The 21,664-nt window shown below is 46.6% G+C and overlaps 1 protein-coding gene across 3 annotated transcripts in view; it reads right to left on the bottom strand.

The window, feature by feature from the left end:
* The window catches only part of ATP11A (ATPase phospholipid transporting 11A), a 912,970-nt gene that overhangs the window by 129,235 nt on the left and 762,071 nt on the right, over nt 1-21,664 (bottom strand). For all 3 annotated transcript variants that reach the window (XM_078657659.1, XM_078657658.1, XM_078657657.1), the window contains exons 22-24: nt 17,070-17,215; nt 16,907-16,966; nt 15,882-16,009 (exon numbers count right to left, since the gene is read on the bottom strand). In XM_078657659.1, coding sequence (XP_078513785.1) covers nt 15,882-16,009; nt 16,907-16,966; nt 17,070-17,215 — 334 coding nt within the window. The remainder of the gene's footprint in view (nt 1-15,881; nt 16,010-16,906; nt 16,967-17,069; nt 17,216-21,664) is intronic.

The raw sequence follows: 21,664 nt of genomic DNA, 5'->3' as shown, positions 1-21,664 counted from the left end.
GATCGGCCAAAGCTCCAACAGGTTGATGTGGAGCCCAGACTACGCTGCAGACCAGTCCCCTGCTCTCCACCACCCCCGATGGCCGCTGCAGCCCAGGAATGATGCATCAGTCACTGCAGTCAACTGTGGCTGGGGAAGGGAGAGGGGTCTGCTGCTGACCCAATCAAGGTGAGCTGCCACTGCAGGTCTTTTGCAGTTCCCTCCGAGATCTGGATCATGTTGGAGAGACTGCCCTGAATCTGTGTCCACTGCAGAGGCTGCATATACCAACTGGTATGTGTAAGTATCAGGATGCAGGAAACTATGAGGCCCAACAGGATAGAGGCTGAAACATTAGTATCATATCCCCAACATCCCAGACTCGTCATTCAGAAGGACAGGCCAAAAACAGCACTGTGTCCAGAATGGCTCCAATGAAAGAGAGCATCAGGTGTGACTATAGCACATTTATAATGAACTATAGACAATGCAGGATGTCTGCTATAGTCTGGAGGTGGGGGCGACTGTCTGGGGCTAGCCCGCCTTCAACAGACTATCGATGTAGAGGAAGACTGGAACCTCAGATGTACTGCAACCATTGCATCACTTTCGTGAACACCCTAGGGGCACTGGTGAGGCCGAAAGGGTGCACTGCAAACTGGAAGTGCTCTTGGCCCACTGTAAACTGCCGGTAACGCCTGTGGACAGGCAGGACGGGAATGTGGAAATATGCGCCCTGCAAGTCCAATGCTACCATCCAGTCTCCAGGGTAGACAGGACTTGAACTAATGTGAGCATTTTGAACTCCTACCTTTTCAGGAAGAAGTTGAGAAGGTGCAGGTATAGAATAGGACGTAGGTCCTTCTTGGGAACCAGAAAGTAGTGGGAATAGCAACGATGACCTACTTCTGATGCCGTTACCTTTTCGATAGATCTCTTGGTCAAGAGAGCCAACACTTCCTGACAGAGCAAGGAGAGATGGTCCTCTGTCTGCCGGTTGGGTGGAAGGGTATCCAGAAAGGGGATGGAGTAGCCTCTTTGGGCTATCTGTAAATACCATTTGTCAGATATTATCAAATGCCAGTGGTGCCGTTGATGGCATATTCTGTCCACCACTGGTTGTCCATGTGGGTATGAGGGAACACTAAAGGGGTTTGGAGGCTGCATCTGATCGGGGGTGGCAGTGGACTGGGCCCACCTCTGGCTAATGGCCCCACATGGTTTGTGGGAACCTTGCCCTCCGACACAAAAAGTCTTGGAAGTCTGTTGGCTGTGGTGGCTAGGTGGGAAGGAACGTGACTGTGAGCTCCTTCCGTAGCCATGTAAGGGGCAGAAGGCGGACTGGGTTTGGTGAGGGCCATGGAATGGCCCAAAGACCTGGCCTTAGCTCTGCTATTCTCAAAGCGCTCCAGCGCAGAGTCCGCCTTCGCACCAAAAAGGTGAAAGCCATCAAAGGGCATGTCCATGAGCAAAGCGTGGACATCCCCCAAATAGGGCCAACGATGATGAAATTGCTTTACCCAGTGATTCAGTAGGATCTAGTCCATATCTGACAAAGAACCTCACTGCGTCTCTGCTGTCTGCAGTTGCCAGCGACAATATGACTTGAGCCTCCTCAGACCATGGGTAGCACTTGTGCAATTGAGTCCTAGATCATATAGGCACGTGGTATTCACCGACCGCAGTACTAGGCTGGTGGAGGAGAACATCCTCCTACCGAAGGTATTCAGCCTCTTGGAGTGGTAGGGAACACGCCAGGGTTGACTCTGGAAGTGGAGCCTTGGACAACCAAGCTCTCCAGGGTGGTATGTTTTTTTTATTTTTATTAATAAAGTTTTATATAAAGATATAAGCAAAGACATAATATTTATGTATCCACTGAGGGGAGAGAGACCCGGGGGGTTGACACAGTCAGATGGAGAGGAAACTGGAGCGGGTGATCGGGTTAGGCCCCAAGTGGAACATCGAGAGCTTCATTAACTGGGAGTTAGGGTTAAGAGGGGTCAACTCCCTGCAGAAGCACCTCTGTTAATATGTTCATCTTAACTGCCCCTGTGGGCAACTGAAGGCCCAGGACTTCAGCTGCCCTTAGCACCATCACTTCGAATGAGGCACCGTCCTCTGTAGCCACGGTAGGGGGAAGAGACCAAGCTAGTAAGGTGCTTAGGTGTTTAACCGTCTGGCATCCTCCAGTTCCTCATACCAGTTATCCTCTGTGTCATCTAGGGAATGATGTTATCCATAAGGGTCCCCATACTCCTCCCATTTGTCTCCCCTCTCCAGGCCTGTTGAATGAAAAAGGCACTGGCTTCAAATCGTAAAGCATAGTCCCGGTCAGTGCCGGAGCCAGCGTTGGCCGATGCCCTTACAGCTCTGTGTCAGAGTCGGGAATGACAATTAGGCTGGCACCACTGTGGGTCGTTGGCAGAACCAAGAACATCGGTACTGAGTAGAAGCCGAGGAAGGTTGTGGGCTCGCAGACGGCACCGCTACGGATTGGCAAAAAAATAAAAGAGGCCCGACAGGTGGCGAGGATGAGCCCATCTGTAGGAATCCATTGCGGGTCCAAAGGCGCTCCACAGGGGTTGGACTACCCCAATATGTGGTGCATGGCTTATAGAACTATTTTAGTTGGGTGGGTATCGCTCAAGGAAAGTCAGGGAGGCGCTGAGCAGCCCTGACATCATCCTGTGACAGGTTCCACATGTCTGGAAACCCCGTAGGTTTCTTAGGGAACATTTTTGTCACAACCAGAGAATAAAATTCTCAAAAAAGTTTTGACAAAAAGTAGAGAAAAAACTGTTAAAAAGTGACTGAGGGTTAGCACTTCACTTCCGGCGTGGACGACACCAATGCGGAGCTAAACGATGCCACCTACCCGCATGCAAGGGTACTCCTTGAAAACGTCTGCTTCGAGTCTGAGGCCTGAGGAATATTTAAAGGTAATGAATATAAGACAAGATGTCTCTATCATATATCTGCCAGACTGATGTTTCTGAAGTTTCCAGTGTTCATACTGGTATACCCAGTCAAAGTCATACTGGCGTTTGACATGGAGGGCTGATAGCATCCTAAAAGGGCCCTCAAAGCAGGTGATACATTGAAACCTTGCGTGGAGACTTATCCTTTGGCTTTAGGGGAGTCAGTGGGGCAGTAGATTCCTTAACTGGTGTTTCACTTGAATTGGCCAGACTAGCCAATTGGTTGCTGTTTGTCATTTAGGACTTTGTTGACTGTAGAAGGGCAGGTGTTGTCAATTACAGAGTTCCAGTTGAAGATAGTTTAATGACTAGTAGTGCTGACTGTATAGTCATCAATGGTAGTTTCTTTACAGGAATTGCAACAGGTCATGCTGGGAACGGAGTGATAATGGTCAGTACTTTAGTTCAAAAAGATTTTGAAGCCTTTTTCTCAGCAAGCAGTGCCTCAGGAGGCACTAGGCTCAGCCAGGTTGACAATTTGTCAGACTATTTTTTGGCCTTTCTGGGCAGTTCATCAGAAGTCCAGGGTTGCTGTTTGTTTGCATTTGCTCACATTTTTCAGCTCTACTGTGTTTTTTGAAGGGTTTCCTTCTCTTAGAGGAAGACTGCTCGTGTGAAGAAGCCACTTCTGCAGCTTTCTTGCTCTGTAATCATGGAAGAACGTGTCCATCAGAGACACTGATGGTTTTGGTGGAAAGTTGTGGCAGGTCTAGCATTCCTAACTTTAAGTCTGCTGTTCTGATAGAAGAAAAAAACTGAAATTCCACTGAGCTGCTAGGCAGGTTTGTGGTCTCAAAAGAGGATATGCCCTGGGTTAAAATATTACCTTGTGGGTGATAGGTAGAAGCTGTAACCAAAAGAACTAAGAATGTTTCTGAGCAGAGCTCAAAAAGGGAATCACCTCCACATGATGTGCGGTTAGAAATCTGAGGTATGGGGGTCTCATGGGGCGAGGAGTTCAGTCAGTTCGTACCTTGCTAGTTGGACTTAAGTCATTCATTTCCATTCAGTTGAAAAGGGCACTGAAGTAAATTTTTTCCTTTCTATGGATATTTGGGCTTTCTGCTATTGTTATGTTACTGTGGGACTCCCAACTTGACCACAGGAAATTATTTAAGTATTTTCATCTATGAAATATCTATTGCTAGACAACAGAGTTAAATATTGCTTTGCACCAGGGACCATAGCCCAGATTAATTATGGGAAGAATTTTACAGGCATTTAAAAACAAATAACTACAGCAATAATTGCAATCCTAACCAAATCTTGAACATTTATTTTCATAACATTTTCATAGTTACTAATTATACTTCTGTGATGCAATACATGTCAGACAATTTGAATTGTTAATGACAATGCATTCTCCTAATGGATTCTAATTTCATGGTATTTTTTTTTTTTTAAAGATTTTTATTGTGCAAAGCAACATGATACAAGCATGGGCCTACAACCACAGGGGCCGGCCGCTAGATTATCTTAGGCGTGGTCGAACATCAGAAAGTATCGGCCGGTAGCCCAGAGGCCTGGTACATACAGTATGAGAGGCTCCGCAACACAGGATGAACTAAGGACATCATGATTTTACTTTTAGAAAAACACAAGAGAAACAAACAAACAAACAAAGCTCAAGGCGGGGACCACGGTAGATGAAGCCTGCTCCAACGGGGGGGACCCACAGTAAGGACAAATGACCAGGAAATAGACAGAAACCGCCGGGGGGGCGGGTCAGTGGGGAAGCTGGTGAATCAGAAGAGAAATAGAGTCATCCAGGAATGCCGGATCAGGGGGACGGAGAAAGATCAAGAGTGTCATCCAGTGGGGGTGTGCAAATGTTTCCTCGATAAGCATTCCATTGACTCCAGATTTTATTCCATGCCTTAGGTTTGCCCCTAGCCAAATACACGGTCTTTTCCCGAAACATACACCAGTCCATATTCTCCTTCCACATAGAGACGGAGGGGGCCTGTCGGGAACCCCACCGCTGTGCGATGTCTCTCTTCGCAATCATGTTCCCGAGGGCCGCCCACCGGGTCTGAGCAACGCTGTAATCATTCAGCTCCCACACATTCAACAAGCATCTCCGAGCCTCAGGTAGCAGAGCAACCCCGGTAATACACTCCATTACAGCATGCACACGAGTCCAATACGCAGCTACATCCCTGCACTCCCAGATGATATGAAGGAAAGTGGCACTCGAACCACACCCGCGTTTACACAACCCATCCGGGGAAAAGCCCATGGCAACCAATCGAGGACCAGTAACATAAACCCGATGAAGAATTTTAAGTTGGACAAGATGGAGACGGGCCGGAATGGCGACCTCCTTCGGGGACGACACAGCCGACTGCCAGTCCTCGTCATCCAACTCCAGCCCGTCCCCAGTCCAGGCCACCCTGAGACGCACAAGAAGATCAGCCAGAACATTAAACAGTTTCTTATATATCAACGATATCGTACTATCGGGCAGGTGACCATCAAGAACACGATCCTCAAGCAGGGAGGACTCGGGAACGTCAGTGCCAGCGGCGAAGACCGATGTCAGAGCATGGCGGATCTGCGCGTACCTAAAGAACTCTCTATCACTCAAATCATACTCCGTCTGAAGGACCGCAAAGGACTTAACCGCGCCCTTCACCCAGAGGTCGCCCACTCTGCTTATACCTATCAAGTCCCACTTCTCAAAACCCTTCGATGTCCAGAGGCTTCCCAATTTTTCTGACGCATACAACGGGGTGGCTCGCGTCAAATCGATCGGACCATCCCATGGCCGCATTCGCATCCTTCCACACACGCACCGCAATCCTAGTTGGACCAGTCAAATTCCTCCCCGCTGCCCGAGAGTAGAGTGCCCTATTGTAGTCACCACCCGGCAGTTGACACCTGTCCATCTCAAAAGCAGGGTTCGGACTGGGAGTATACAATGCGTGATTGATAGCGGACAGCTGGGAGGCCCAATAATACCGCCTGATATCCGGGAGCGCTATGCCCCCCGTCATACCAGGGAAGAGTCAATTTTACGAGGGCAATTCGCGCGCGGCCGTCCCAAACGAGCCGTCTCTGCAAGCCCTCCACCTCCCGAAAATAGCTCGCAGGAATGACGTCAAACGAATTCTGGAGAGCATACAGAAATCGAGGCAGAGACATCATTTTATAAAGTGCGGCGCGGCCGAGTGGCAACAACGGCAATTTACGCCACCGCGCCACGTCTAGTCTCAATCGACGGAGAGGAGGAAGGAGATTATGTTCATAGCGGGCAGCCCGATCCAGAGATATAAAAATTCCTAAACACCTGAAACCAGAACGAGAAATCTGAATGGGGAATCCACTTGGCAACGAGGGAAGGCCACCCGAGATGGCGTAGACACAGGATGTCGACCAATGATCAATCCAGAGTTCCTACCAAACGAAGAAAGGACGTCAAACAATACGTTGGGAGACTTACAAGGAGAAGTGAGGTACAAAAGAATATCGTCTGCATATAACGAAACTCGGTCCTCGAACTCGGGGGCCCACCGGATGCCCTTAATCGACGGCTCCCATCGGAGCCTGGCCACAAGCGGTTCCAATGCCAGAGCAAAAAGAAGGGGGGATAGCGGGCACCCCTGTCTGGTGCCCCTCCCAAGAACAAAGGGCGCGGACACCCGACCGTTTACCACAACCTGCGCCAACGGTTCCTTGTATAAAAGTTGCACCCATCCAACAAATTCCGAACCAAAACCGAATTTCGCAAGGGCGGCCCAAAGATAAGGCCATTCGATCGTATCAAAGGCATCGTGGCGTCCAGGGAGGCCAAGATGGCCGGCTCCGAGAGAGACCCAGCTCTTGCGAGAACGCCGTGCAGCCGCCGCAGGTTGAGGGCAGCGTTGCGATGCGGTATAAAACCGGATTGATCCGGATGGATCAGGTCACAAATAACAGAGAGCAGACGGTTAGCAAGGACCTTAGCAAGAACCTTGGGCTCCGCGTTCAGCAGGGAGATGGGCCGGTATGAAGAGCAAAGGTCCCGAGGCTTACCCTCCTTAGGAATGACCACGATCGTTGCCAGTCGCTGGTCACAAGGGAGAGTGCCCAGGTCACGAGACTCCAAAAACATATCACGGAGATACGGAGCAATTATATCAGGTCGTAGTTTGTACAGTTCGATAGGCAAGCCGTTCGGGCCCATAGCCTTGCCCGAACGGAGAGAACGGATCGCTGTTGCAATCTCATCCACGGACAGCGGGGCATCCATGCACCTCCGATCTTCCTCAGAAAGGCAAGGCAACGCGATGTCGCGCAGCAACAAATGAGAGTCTTCCTCATCCCTGTCAGACACCAGGGAGTACACACCACGAAAATAAGCCGCAAAACACTCCACTATCTCATTCGGGTCAGTCACGTTCACACCATCTAAAGTCTGAATCGCAGGAACCACACGACTCGCTCTCTCCCTCTTATCAAGCCATGCAATCAGTTTACCCGCCTTATCCCCAACATCATACAGTTTACCCTGTTGCTCCCTAGACATCGACTTGGCAGCATCAGTAACAAGAGATTTATAATCCAACTGCTTCAGAGCAAGGGCGTGGAGTTTATCCTGGGTGACACTGGATTCTAGGTCAGCCTCCAACCCCAATATCTCATCCTCCAGACACACCACCTCCTGATTCCTGACCTTCTTGGCTTCTGCAATGAGGGATAGGGCCTGTCCACGGATAACAGTCTTAAAGGCCTCCCATAGGGAAATAGAGGAAGAAACAGACCCTTCGTTTTCCAGGAAATAGAGGTCTAGGGACTTTACCAAACTGTTACGAGTTTTGGGATTAGGCAAATGCCAGGGGTTAATAGGGGCAACTCGTCCCTCAACACCCATCCCAGTGTCCATACAGATCCACAATGGAGAGTGATCGGAGATGCCCCGAGCCAAGTGCTTGATTTCCCTGACAGAAGAGGATAGGACAGCGGGAATAAGAATGTAATCAAGTCTGGAAAGACTCCCGTGGGCCCCAGAGTGAAAGGTGTACTGACTCTGTGTCGGATGCATCAGTCTCCAGCAATCCACCAGACCAAAAGTATCCAGGAACCCACATAGCCATGACTGGGAAGTAGGAATATCCCTGGGGGGGTGACGATCCAAAGTGCCAGACAACACCGCATTAAAGTCCCCACCCACAAGGAGGGTACCCTCAGGGAGTTCCAGTAACAAACGACCAATATCAGAGAAGGTAGAAGTCTGGAGACCCGGGGGAACGTAAACAGTGAGCAAAGTTAGGGTCCTACCCTCCCACCTACCAGCGAGGGCGGCGTAGCGCCCTCTATCGTCAAGGATCACATCATCAATCTCGAAAGGGAGAGAAGACCGCACCAAAATGCCCACCCCTCTAGAGCCAGTGGTAAACCCCGAATGAGCAACAAGCCGATAACCCCATCTATTCATGGCATGACACACATTTCCCACCAGATGCGTCTCTTGTAAAAGTACAACGTCAGGCGACAAGCGACGCAGATATTGCAGCACTACACCCCGTTTTATACGGTCTCCCAATCCATTGACATTCCAAGACATCAACCTCAACCCACTACCCCCCACCCCAACAGATAAAGCATGAGTCACCCCACACAGAGCAGAGCATTCGAAAAGTGAAAAAAAACAATACGCTGCCTTGAGAAGAAAAAACAAACTTACGAACATACCCCCCCACCCCTCCACCAACACCCGTTACAACACCCCCCTCCCTGCACCCCTGCAATAGACTAAATAGCCACCCCAACATGCAGTGTGCCTGTCGCCCTAACAGTCCCATTCTACAAAAAGACCCCGGAGGAGGAGAGAGACCCTTCTCCCCCGCCACCCTAAGATGAACAGCAAGTAGAAACATACATATAAAACCCCCCAGAATCCAGCTGAACAATGTCAAATATCGGGAAAGAGGGACCGAGTCATCAGGTTTAGCGAGGCTCACCACCCTCGGCACCACCAGGGTGCTCAGTGCGATCGCTCCGGGCGGGCAGAGAATCCAGCCAGTCACTCACAGGTTCCGGTCGATCAAAGAAAAGTGTCCGTTCCTCGTACTCCACACGAAGCCTAGTAGGGAAAAGCATTGCATATTTCAGGCCCCGATCTCGAAGACGTCGCTTTACCCCCTGAAAACTCATCCTTTGCCTCTGGACGAGCTGAGTAAAGTCCGGGTAAAAGTTGACAGTTGAATTCTCGAATTTCACCGGGCCGCCCACCCTCGAAGCCTGCAGGATAGCATCACGGTCTCTGTAATGAAAAAGTTTTATGATGATAGGCCTCGGAGGGGTGCCCAGTTTGGGCTTACCACCCGGGACTCGGTGGGCATGTTCCACGGCAAAGAACTTGCTCAGACCAGAAGGGGCAAGATGGTTCAGGACAAGATCCTCGACCAGGAGATCAGTCGGGAGATCTCTGGAATCCTCTGGAATCCTCTGGAACACCTATGAGGCGAATGTTATTGCGCCTTGCCCTGTTTTCAAAATCCTCCAACCGTCGAGACAGGAGATCACCAGCCGATTTCAGCGTGCCAGTCTCGGTCTGAAGCTCAGATACGTCAGCCGTAAGGCTAGTAGTCTTAAGGTCCAATGATTTCACCTTCTCGTTGGTTTTAGCCAGGTCAGCTCTGATCAGGGTGATATTGATCGCCACTGTGTCGATTTTACTGGCAAGAGCCTCATACTGTTGGCCTCTGGTCTCCTTAATACTGGCAATGGCGCCCATGATATCCTGGAGAGACAGCTCCGTAGAGGCGATGGAATCGTCCTTAGGGTCCCCCGGGGGCTGGCTGGTGCCACCAGGAGAACCTCTGGATAAGGTGTACCGGTCCATAACGTTGGTTTGGACCGGGCCTCCTCGGAGGGGCGTCTTAGTCTTCCGTTTCTCGACGTCGATCCTGGCAGTCATGCTGGAAGACGCGCCCCGGAGGGACCCGTGGGACCTGGTGAAAATGGCCGCTAGCGGGCAAGGCGACTACAGTCCACAAATTCAGGTCGCTCGACCAAAGCAAAATCGCAGCCAGACCCGATCGCCTAAGGAGCCAGAAGCACACGCCAACCAAGCCGGCCGAATCCCGATGGGAGCTGTTCCGCAGTCTGACAATGCCAGAAATCGAAAGCGAAACTGAAAGTTAAGGCAGGGCGACTGGGGGACAACCCCTCCGCCGATGTTGTTCAACTCTGTCCCGGCGTTACAATCCACCAAGACCCCGGCTCACCTTCGGGCGGGCCTCAAAAGTTCAAAACGACTCAGTTATGATTCCCAAAGTCCAAATTAAAATTTGAAAAGAGTTATGGCATCAGCCAAGGTTCCTCAGTAACGAGCTGTCCAGAAATTCAGGATTTGGTCAGGATGAGGTGCAAAGAGTGGCGAAGGTCCGGGGAGCTCTGTGCTCACGCGGCCATCACGGACGCTCGCGTAGCTCCTCCTCTAATTTCATGGTATTGATGGTTCTAAATAATTTTCATCTGAAATTACTCGGCAATGAAAATATAGAAACACCAAGAAAATAACGTATGTTTGTGAAGAGTACCTTGTTCTTAAGATCCTAGCATGTAATTTACTCTACAGGCTCAACATGTTTATAAAATGACAGGCTGTAACATCAAGGACTGAGTACGCCCAAGTGTTAAAAATATTGAGTTAAAGGGTATGGTAGCATCAACAGCCTAAACTAAGTTGGGAGTTTACATTCTTCAAGTTAACAAACAATTTGCAAAAAATGATGGAAATATTGTTTGTTAACATTTATTTTAATCTTGATTTTGTTCTTGCTACGGTGTAGTGCTAGAAGCACCTAAGTAAGCAGTTTGGCGATACAGGTTATCTATAAATGACTCAAAAGTCAAATTAGTTTTATTTCATATACCAGAGACATTTATAAAAAGTGCAGAAAAATAAAAAACATTATGAAAGAATTAAAAAAGCATCGAGTTGCGGTGGCGTACAATAGATTATAAAAAAGATCCACCAGTAAAACAAACATCATTGAGCATCTGTAACAAAAGCACACAAAGCCACTGTACAATTTGTAAAATTATGTTGCCATAACATATCTAAGAAAAACTGTTTAGTAAAATATTGATAATATGTGCAAAGTGTAGTAAAGTCTAGCTTGATACACTTTAGCAAAGTCATGTACAAATACTACAGCTTATGTAGTGCCTTAAAGAGAAGCACTAGAAGTTGTGAAACGTTCCGGATAGGAATCTAAATAGTAGATCCGTTTCCCAAAGATCCGACAACAACTTCAAATAGGGCTCAATGCCAGAGTAAGTTTGTATGGTGGTATAGTCTCCTAATGTAGGTTTATACAATTCATATCCTTCCATGGTAAACACATATTTTCTAAAAACACCATTTTGACCCATCCCTTTTCTTTCAAACAAATTGAAGAAGGATTTTCAAACAGGGACAAGCGGCCCAACTTCTACAAGTTCTCAGTGACAGGGATAGCCATAACATTTTCAAAAGTTTATCACAGGTTAAAAAGTCATTAATGATTAACTGGTTAAGAGTAGCTTGGAGGTTTAACTAAATAGATATTCATAGCATTAAGGGGCAATGTTTAATAAAATCCTCCAAATAATTACGACCAAGTTCCTCATGACACAGATACTGTGAGGGGCTAAGTGGTATGTAGAGAAGGCGCCGATATAAACAATTTGCTGTTGTTTAAAATAAATGTATGCAGATCAGAACTATTGGGTCCACAAGGCTTTATCTGAGATTTGGCGAATTCAGTGTCAAGAGCTAGACTCATTATAAAATTAGTAAAAACTTCCAGGAAAATCCCTCAGCACCCTGGTAGTGTGGGCCAGAATGACGGCATCATCTGTGTATAGTAAAACAGGTAGGGGTTTACCATTCACCATAGAACCATTGACACAGCTGTTCACCAAATATGAATATAGTACCAGATGTACGACCCTTTTTTGCTGCCGCAATCGGGAGATGCTCCCTTTGGCGACCACAAAAAGGGTAATGGCATGTACAAATGCTATTTTGCGAGTCACTGACTCGCAAAATAGCATTTGCATCTCCTGCTATTAAGAAGGGGCATCCCTTTCTAATAGTGAGTCATCATGCCATGTACAAGTGTTTTGCAAATGCATTTGCGCAGCAAAACACTCGCATTTTACCACCTACTTCAAGTAGGTGGTAAACCACTCGCAAACGGGAAGGGGTCCGTTTGTGAGTATGTGAGGAAATATTTTTCAAGAGCAGTCAGTGGTCCCAGGGACCACTGCCTGCGATTAAAAAAAATTAGACTGAAAAGTTTCATTTTGCTTTTTTAAATGCATCCCGTTTTCCTTTAAGGAAAACGGGCTGAATTAAAAAAAAAAAGACTGCTTTATTTAAAATCAGTCCCAGACATGGTAGTCAGTTGACCCCAGCAGGCCACCAACTCAGCGGGAGTACTAGCCATTCCTAATGGGGTCACAAATTGGGCCTGCCTCATTAATATTCACGAGGCTTGCAATTTGCGACCCCACTAGGAATCGCAAACTGTGCCTGAGACACTATTATGCATCCTAATTTGCGAGTCGCAAATGCAACGCAATTTATGAGTCACAAATTGGCGGGTCGTCCATCTGACCCTAAGTTTATTTATATACAGAACAAATAAAAGTGGGGCAAGTATACAGTTTTGATGAACACCTCTTTCTACAGTGAACGAGTTGGATAACTCCAGAATGGGGCTGAATATTACCAAAGCAGTATGATTACACTGAAAATCAAAGAAAAAATGAACAAATTCTGGGACGAGATCCATATCGGATAAAAAAAAAAAAAAGCCACAGCTTGGACCGGCTGACCTTGTTGAAGGCACTATAAAGGTCCACAAATGCTACACTGTTTGAGGTCTAGGCATTGCTACACTGTGCCTAGTCACTCTCTAAACCCAAACTGACACGGGGTTAAAACATTATTCCCAGTAGCCCATGCCTAAATTCTATTAAAAACTACTCTCACAATAACTTTAACTGATGAATCAATAAGAGAAATTGATCTATAGCATTGCAGTTTCATTCTATTAACTGTCCTGAAAATAGGGACTATAATGGAAGCCAACCAATGTTACAAGTAATGGGCGTACTGCTATGTGGAGACAAAGCAAATGTACCAATATGTAATCGCCCTACTATCTTTGAGATCGGGCTGGGGTCTGCGACAAAGGGTATTTTACTTGAGGTCCTCGAACCTAGTTATTATAAGAGAACCCGCTTTACAGTTTTGATTGCTGCATGTACTATTTGGCGGTTGATTAGGAGGAAATTAGCTATTCAAAGCTTTATCCAAAAATATTTGAAGAAAACACCTGGTATGTTGGATAAAGTACCAATTATTGAACTGATCAAGAAGAGAAGCAGAATAGGAATGCTGTATCAATACATAGTTTAACTCTTCCGGATGATCTGACAGTTCAAAGCACTAAGTGGGAATTGAAACTTGGAAGGGCTGGTATTGATTTAACTTGCTAGCCAGGTTATCGTGTCAGGCTCACTTAAAACTCAAAGCTATATGGCAATGTTAGATTTATATTACACGCCCGCTAAGATTGCAAAGTGGGGTGCCATAAAGGGCAATGCCTGTGCACGATGTGGGCTGTTGGCAGCCGATATAATACATATGTTTCATTCCTGCCCATCCCTTGGTGGTTTCTAGAAGATATTGAGCGTTTTATTAATGCTAATCTTAAGATTAGATGTGCATTGACCCCGGCACTTGTGATATTTGGGGTTGAGGTTGGTAACAGTCTAGCCGGCAGTAACTCCTTATATAAATCAGCCCTTATATTTATTGCTATGTCGCAGGTCCGTCTGTGTATAACATCTCAGTGGCTTTCTCCGGAAGCTCCAACTTTTGTGCAGTGGCGAGCAAGATTGTTAGCTATACACCAGCTAGAATTTTCTGTTTTTTCATGTAAAGGGGGGAGGAGGCGGCAACTAGCAACCAGGATTTGGGCGCCGGTGGCGGAATGGGTGGGATAATGGAATAGCAACTTTATTGCCGTATTATTGTCTTCTATTTCTTTTTTTCTGTTCTGCTTTCCTTATTTTCAATTTCAAGGAATGTTTTGGTGTATCGTTTGCCTATTTTGTTTAATGACTCTGTTTGTTATTCTGTATTAATAACCAATTATGTTGTGTAAGAAGGAATCTGTATTGCTAAATGTCCGGTCTCAATAATAAATAAAAAAAAAAAAAAAAAAAAAAAGGAAGCCAACCAAGAAACGGGTAGCTCAGTAGTAAAGAAAATTGTTTAAAAATATTGGAGCCCACAGTTTTATATTACATTTAAATATGTCTATGGGCACCCTGTCAGGGCCGGGTGTTTTCTCGGATGAATTCTTACAAATAGCTAAGAGAATCTTGTCATATTTGAAGCTTAATGTTGGGCCAATTACTAGCCTAGAAGAAGTTCGTAAGACAAGGGGTGACATCAATAAAGCTATAAATAGCCTTAAAATAAAGACTCAATGAGCGTCAGCAACATAAGTACTCATCAGAGTTAAGATGCTCACCTGGACCAAATCAAGTTAACCGTCTTCTTCCAAAATCTTTTTAAGATGAACTAATAAGGTCCACAGCAGGCTATGATCTCCTCAGTATTTCTTAGATTTTTAGATAAAGTTTAAAGCAGCTACCTTTTGTCATGAATTACTCATTTATAGAGGTGTGAAAAGAAACGATTCCCAATTTTGTATATTATGTGCATACATTTGTTTTACTATGCCAGCTTTGCATAGTTCAAAACTGGCTCAGACAAAAAAGGAAAAAAAGATTCACATTGTGCCTGGTGCCTCTGAGGGCATCAAGTACACCACTGTAAGACAGACTCAATTTCAAAATGCCCAAACCTCTTATAGTCCATTTCCTGCTGCCAGGAGCCAAACGTATCAAAAGGTGGGGTTTCTCTGAGCGGTCCCACTCTAGTGGATTGGACTTCCAGCCCCAGGGGATGGGATGCATGTGGCTACATGGTGGGGGCTATTGTGTTTCCCCACTGTCATGCAAGGCCAAGGGAACCCCAGAGTAACAGCAGGGACAATGCTTCTTGCTCAGCAGCCTGTACCGCTTTGGCAGACCTCCGAACAGCAGAGAACCAGGGTTGGAGATTCTAAACCTGGTCTTAGGTCAAGCAGGGGCGCTTCACCCATAGGCAAAGATTCCAGACGTTGCTGGTAAAGTTTTCATTTGACCCATTCCTAGTCAATTTTTGTAAGTTGTCTAATTATTTTGATTACTGATTGTATTTGTAGCTGGTGTTAAAACCAAAAGCTCGCACTTACAAGATCTTGCCTTGCTACGTACATAGATGTAGTCATTCTCAAGTTGATGAGCAGCTTTGAAAATGTCAGCTTAAAACCATCTTAGAGCAGGTGTCGTAAGGAAGGTTATACACCTGTCTGAAGAGAACCTTTACTTTTTTAATACTATTCCTGAATTATTTTCTCGGTTTTTGAAGACAAAATTCATCCAAAACCCCTGTTTCTGGTTCATCTGCATGTACATGCAGTGTGAAAAATTGAATACTTTTTTAAAAGAATCACTAAGAGGGCTTGATCCTGGCAGTACTCCCCGCACTGTCACCTAAGTAGATTCCTTTATGTCCTTAGAATAAGTGTGCTGTAAAGCATTTCTAGGTTACAATAAAGTGTGATCAATTAGTGGCTCCAGATACAGTGGACTGCTCCTGCACGGTGCTGCACTGAGCTGGACACAAACAGTTACCACATATCATCACAATATGATCAACATGCATGCACACACCTATATGCTTTCAAATGACAAAGATGACAGCACTGCTGGCCACCCTTGTGGCAAACGTGTGCTCTGTAAATGACAATGCACGGAAATTCTGTGACAAGTTGAACAGCAATTAATTCAATTTGTATTTTGAAGCAATTTAAATGCTATTACCTGTACAGAGAAGGGTCTCTCTTGAGGATGTCCATACTGACATGTTGCTCAATAAGGCTGTACAACAGGATGGGGAGGGACGTGAAACTGATGTTGTACAACGTAAGATATGCTGTATCATATAAAGGCTGTAGGGAGAGAGAGAGGAACAAAGAGGTGTTTTGATACATCATGTGGTTTTAGTAGAATAGTAAATGATACAAAACAATTCTATTTTTGCACAGAATAATTTTACCAAATAGTGCATGAAAGCAGAGTAATGAAATTGCCTCACATAACCATTCTAGTGAGCTTAATGGTAAAACCCTACACTCAAGCTATCTGATTATACTAACCAGCGCAATAAAAATAACCTATGTGCTTTTGGAGATTACAACACAAGATTTTCATTGAGCCATAGAAGTGTTCTATAAGAACATAAGGGATATGCTTTAAATGATCTGAAAGACAAACAACCTTTACTGTAATTTGTTCATCTTAAATGAGCAGAATTCCAGATACTAAATTGAAGGACGAGAGAGATAATGCAAAAAGGTGGCCAGTGTAAAGATATGAGGGAGAACATAGGAAGTAACACGTTAACAGGGAGAATGATACATAAAGCATGAAAAATAATGGAATGAGGTGTAAAGCTGACATTGGTGAGACCACACGGCAAACATACGTTTCAAATGTACTTATTTAACATCTTCATATTGTGCTCACGACCCACCAACAGTATTGAGGCATTTATCATAGAGCTGATTTGAAAAGTCGAAATACAACAAACAGGGATATGATTAGTTAGGGTGTCAAATATGAGGATTTGTTCAAGAAAAGCAGGAAACGGAGGCCATTCAGTACTATTAATATACATTGGTGACTTTCACTCTGTAATGCATACATATATAGTCATACATGATGTCAGTTTGCATAAGAAGAACATATTCTATTTTAGTAGTAATTTCTTCAATACGTGTGTGTCTCATTGATTTACATATCGCCAAATGAGAGGGAATTATGAGAAATAACTGTATCTCACAAACCTGCTGTGAAAATCCACAGAAGAACTGGTATAAAAACTGAGGAAAAATGAAGCAGACGTTCTGAAAGAAAAAAAATCATGAAATCAAGTAAATTCAGCAATGTAATAGTGTCTCATTGGTAAGTCATGATATTGTAAACAATGAATGTTCTTGAGTTTCCTACCTTATAAAAAAAATATTGCACAAGCTCTGATATTCTAACATAATAAAAATGTCCATGAACAAGAAGCATCTTTTTCAAATGCTTAAATTTAGGAATTGCATAATCACTGTTTCTTGCGGCTTGGCGACCTTCTTTTCCAATGACACCTACAAAAAATGAATGACAAAATCATGTTATCTAACACCGCCTTTTTGTCCTTCCAAATGTGACATTTTTTTAAATAGACCAAACTTCTCACTGTGCAAGCCCTGGCATGTTTCATGGAAAACGTTAGCTAACAATATTAGCTGGTTTATCATGCTATGTTAGCTTGCAACTTCTGGGGAGCTAATACGGTCTGAGTTGCTCATCTAGGAACTGATACCATGTTTTCAGAAGGACACTTGAAGTACGTATAAAGTAGTCAATCAAGACCATGCCCCTTTAAGCTATATCACAGGTCTAAAGTTCTTGAATACTTATGAAAGGGCCAACCCTTGGCAAATGAGGTAAGTAGGAAAGGATCACTTCCTGAATATACCTAAAGAACAAGTTACTTACCTTCGGTAACGCTTTTTCTGGTAGATACTATATCTGCCTGTGGATTCCTCACCTTGTGAATACCCCCTTGCGTCAGCAACATTCGGAAATTCTTTTTTCGTAGCCTCGCGCCGACGTGGACTCCTGACGTCATAGAGACACGACCTCGCTCGCGACTCCGCTGACGTCACCGACGCCTATAATAGGCCCACGCCGGCGTGATGACATCAGTTCCGCCCTTTTTTCCGTGCCATCGAGGCACACGGACGGACCAATGACAGTAGAAATATACAAGTATACACAGTACACAGTACTCAAGGCAAAACACACAGTGTTAAGCAAAAGCAGGAAAGCAACTGAAACATTTCCTTGACAATAAAATATATATATATTACACTACAGTAACTCTGGCATAGAAGAGTGGACAACGGGGAGGCGGGTGGGTCAGTGAGGAATCCACAGGCAGATATAGTATCTACCAGAAAAAGCGTTACCGAAGGTAAGTAACTTGTTCTTCTGATAGATACATCTGCCGTGTGGATTCCTCACCTTGTGAATAGAGTCCCACAGCAGTCCCCACTCCCGGAGGAGGGTGTCCACTCTTCTAAACCAGGAAATCCTGAAGGACAGAGCGCGCAAAGTGGCCGTCCCTCCTCACTTCGGAATCCAAGCAGTAATGCTTCGCGAAAGTGTGGAGGGAAGACCAAGTCGCCGCCCTACAAATATCCTCCACAGGCACACCTCTAGCCAATGCTGAGGTTGAAGACTTAGCTCTAGTTGAATGAGCCCTTATACCCTCTGGTGGTTCCTTACCGGCCAAAGAGTAGCAGATCTTTATGCAGAGGACGATCCATCTCGATAAAGTTCTTTTATGGACCGCTCTTCCTTTCTTGCAGCCAGCAAATCCAACGAAGAGCTGGTCTTCCAAGCGAAAGTCCTTGGATCTGTCCAAGTAAAAGGACACCGCCCTCTTAGGGTCCAGACGGTGCAGTCTCTCCTCCTCCTTGGAAGGGTGAGGGGGAGGATAGAAGGTAGGAAGGGTAATGGACTGTCCTAGATGGAAGGGAGTTACCACCTTAGGCAGAAAAGCAGCCCTGGTCCTAAGAACCATTCTATCAACATGAATGGTCAGGAATGGGGGCTTGGAGCTAAGAGCTTGAAGCTCACTAACCCTCCTTGCCGAGGTTATTGCAACCAAGAAGACTGTCTTAAGGGTAAGAAGCCTCATGGGACATTTGTGGAGAGGCTCAAAGGGAGCCCCCATCAAAAAGGTCAATACAAGATTCAAATCCCACTGAGGCACAATGAAAGGTGAAGGAGGGAACATATTAGTAACACCCTTCAAAAACCTTAAGACCACAGGAGACTTAAAAAGAGAGGGCTGGTCAGGCAAGCAGAGAAAAGCCGACAGCGCCGACAGGTAACCCTTTACCGTGGCAACCGCCAGACCCTGCCGCGCCAAAGAAAGAGCAAATTGGAGAACATTAGACAAATGGGCCCTCAAAGGATCAACAGACCTTTCCCCACACCACGTGACAAATTTCGCCCATCTATAAGAATAGATGGACTTAGTGGAGTCACGCCTGGCTGACAAGATGACATCCACAACGTCAGGCGGGAGGGAAAAGGAATTCAGGTTGCCCCGCTCAATCTCCAGGCATGAAGGTGCAATGTCTGGAGGTGGGGGTGTAAAACCTGCCCCTCCATAAGAGAGAGGAGGTCTGCCCTGAGAGGGAGACGGAGCGGCGGGTGAGAGGAGAGGTGGAGTAGATCTGTATACCACACCCTTCTTGGCCAATCCGGAGCGACCAATATGACTTGGGCCCGGTCTTGGCGAATCTTCCTCAGAACCCGAGGAATCAAGGGTATGGGGGGAAACGCGTAAAGGAGTTGACCTCTCCAACTCAACTGAAACGCGTCCCCCAAGGCTCCTTGCATCGGATACTGGAGACTGCAGAACGACAGGCAGTGCGCATTCTCGCGAGTGGCAAACAGGTCCACCCGAGGAGTCCCCCACATCTGAAAGATGTCGTGAACCACCTCCGGGTGAAGCCTCCACTCGTGGTCGGCAGAGAACTGCCGACTGAGACTGTCTGCACGAACGTTCAGAACCCCGGCCAGATGATTTGCCATCAGACAAATCTGATGGTCCTGAACCCAGGACCAGAGACGCAGAGCCTCTCTGCAGAGACACTGCGACCCTACTCCTCCCTGCTTGTTGATGTACCACATCGCAGTCGTGTTGTCCGTCAGGACTTGAACAGACTGACCGCGAAGGGAAGGGAGGAAGGCCTTGAGCGCCAAACGTATCGCCCGCAATTCTAGAAGGTTGATGTGAAGCAACCTTTCCTCTGGAGACCAAAGGCCCTTGACCTCCAGATCCCCCAGATGAGCACCCCACCCGAGAGTGGATGCATCCGTTATCACCGTGGCCACCGATGGGGGAAGTTGAAAAGGCTTTCCTTGGGACAGATTGCCTTCCACGCCCCACCAAGACAGATCCGCTGCAGCTTCTCTGGAGATCCTCACTGACTCCCTGAGATCTCCGCTGTGCTGATACCACTGCCTGCGGAGACACCACTGAAGCGCCCTCATGTGCCAGCGTGCATGGTTGACCAACAGAATGCATGAAGCCATCAGACCGAGCAGGCGAAGGACCTTCAGGACTGGAACGACCGCTCCATTGTAAAACAAAGGAATCATCTCCCGTATGTCGCGAATCCTTTGAGGGGGAGGGAATGCACGACATACGGTTGTGTCCAGTACCGCACCTATGAACAGGTTGCGCTGGGAGGGCACCAGGTGAGACTTGGGTACATTTATTGAAAAACCCAACCTGTACAACAACTGGGTTGTCTCCCGCAAATGATGGAGCACTCTCTCTGACGACTCCGCTTTGATCAGCCAGTCGTCTAAATAAGGGAATACCGGAATCCCTGACCTTCTGAGATGTGCCGCCACCACTGCCATCACCTTGGTGAAGACTCGAGGCGCAGTAGTAAGTCCAAACGGAAGGACCGCAAACTGGTAGTGCTGCGATCCCACCGTAAAACGGAGATACCTCCTGTGCGACTTCAGGATTGGGATGTGAAAGTAAGCATCCTGCAAGTCGAGTGACACCATCCAGTCTTCTTCTTGCAGCGCTTGAAGAACCTGAGCAAGGGTGAGCATCTTGAATTTCCCCTGTTTCAGATAGAGATTCAAGATCCTGAGATCCAGGATTGGACGAAGCCTGCCATCCTTCTTCAGAATCAGGAAATACCGGGAGTAGCATCCCTGACCCCTTTCCTGCTCTGGGACCACCTCTATCGCACCCTTTCTTATCAGAGTTAAAACTTCCTCTTGCAGAGACAGATGCTCCTCGGAGCAATACCCTTGGCAAGGAGGGAAATTGGGAGGGAATTCCCGAAAGGGAAGGGCATACCCATTTTCTACAAGACTGAGAACCCAAAGATCTGACGTAACCGATTCCCAATCCTGTAGAAAATGGGTAAGCCGGCCCCCAACCGGACCCACATGATCCTGAATGTCGGATCTAGGGCTGCTTCTCAGGGGCAGGAGGGTTGGAGGAAGTGGAGGAGGAAGAGACCTGACGTCCACGAGGACGCACTCTTTGCTTTCCCCTGTAAGACCTGTATAAGGAGTTTTGCTGCTGCTGTTGTTGCTGCTGCTGGCCTTGCCGGAAATTCCGAAAGGCAGGGCGGCCAAAACCTCTGAATCTTCTGCCAGTTGAAGAGCCTCTCATTTGAAGACCCAAGGATTTAGCAGTCGCCTTGCAATCTTTAAACCTCTCAAGGGCCGCATCAGCCTTCTTCCCAAAAAGGCCTGAACCATCGAAAGGAAGATCTAATAATGTCGCCTGAACATCAGCCGAAAAGTCAGAAGATTTCAACCAGGCAGATCTCCTAGTAGCGACAGCAGTGCCCATAAAGCGCGCCACAGAGTCTACAGTATCCAAACCGCTCTGAATGACCTGGCGAGCCGCTGCCTGAGCGTCAGAGATGACTTCCTCAAAATCCTTCCTGCTGTCATCAGGAATTTTTGGAACCAGAACATGCAAAGAGTCCATCAGAGCG

The sequence above is a fragment of the Lissotriton helveticus genome, chromosome 8, assembly GCF_964261635.1.
Source record: "Lissotriton helveticus chromosome 8, aLisHel1.1, whole genome shotgun sequence".
NCBI classification, from domain to species: domain Eukaryota; kingdom Metazoa; phylum Chordata; class Amphibia; order Caudata; family Salamandridae; genus Lissotriton; species Lissotriton helveticus.
The sequence above is the reverse complement of the archived record's forward strand: the minus strand, read 5'-3'. Positions and strand labels throughout refer to the sequence as shown.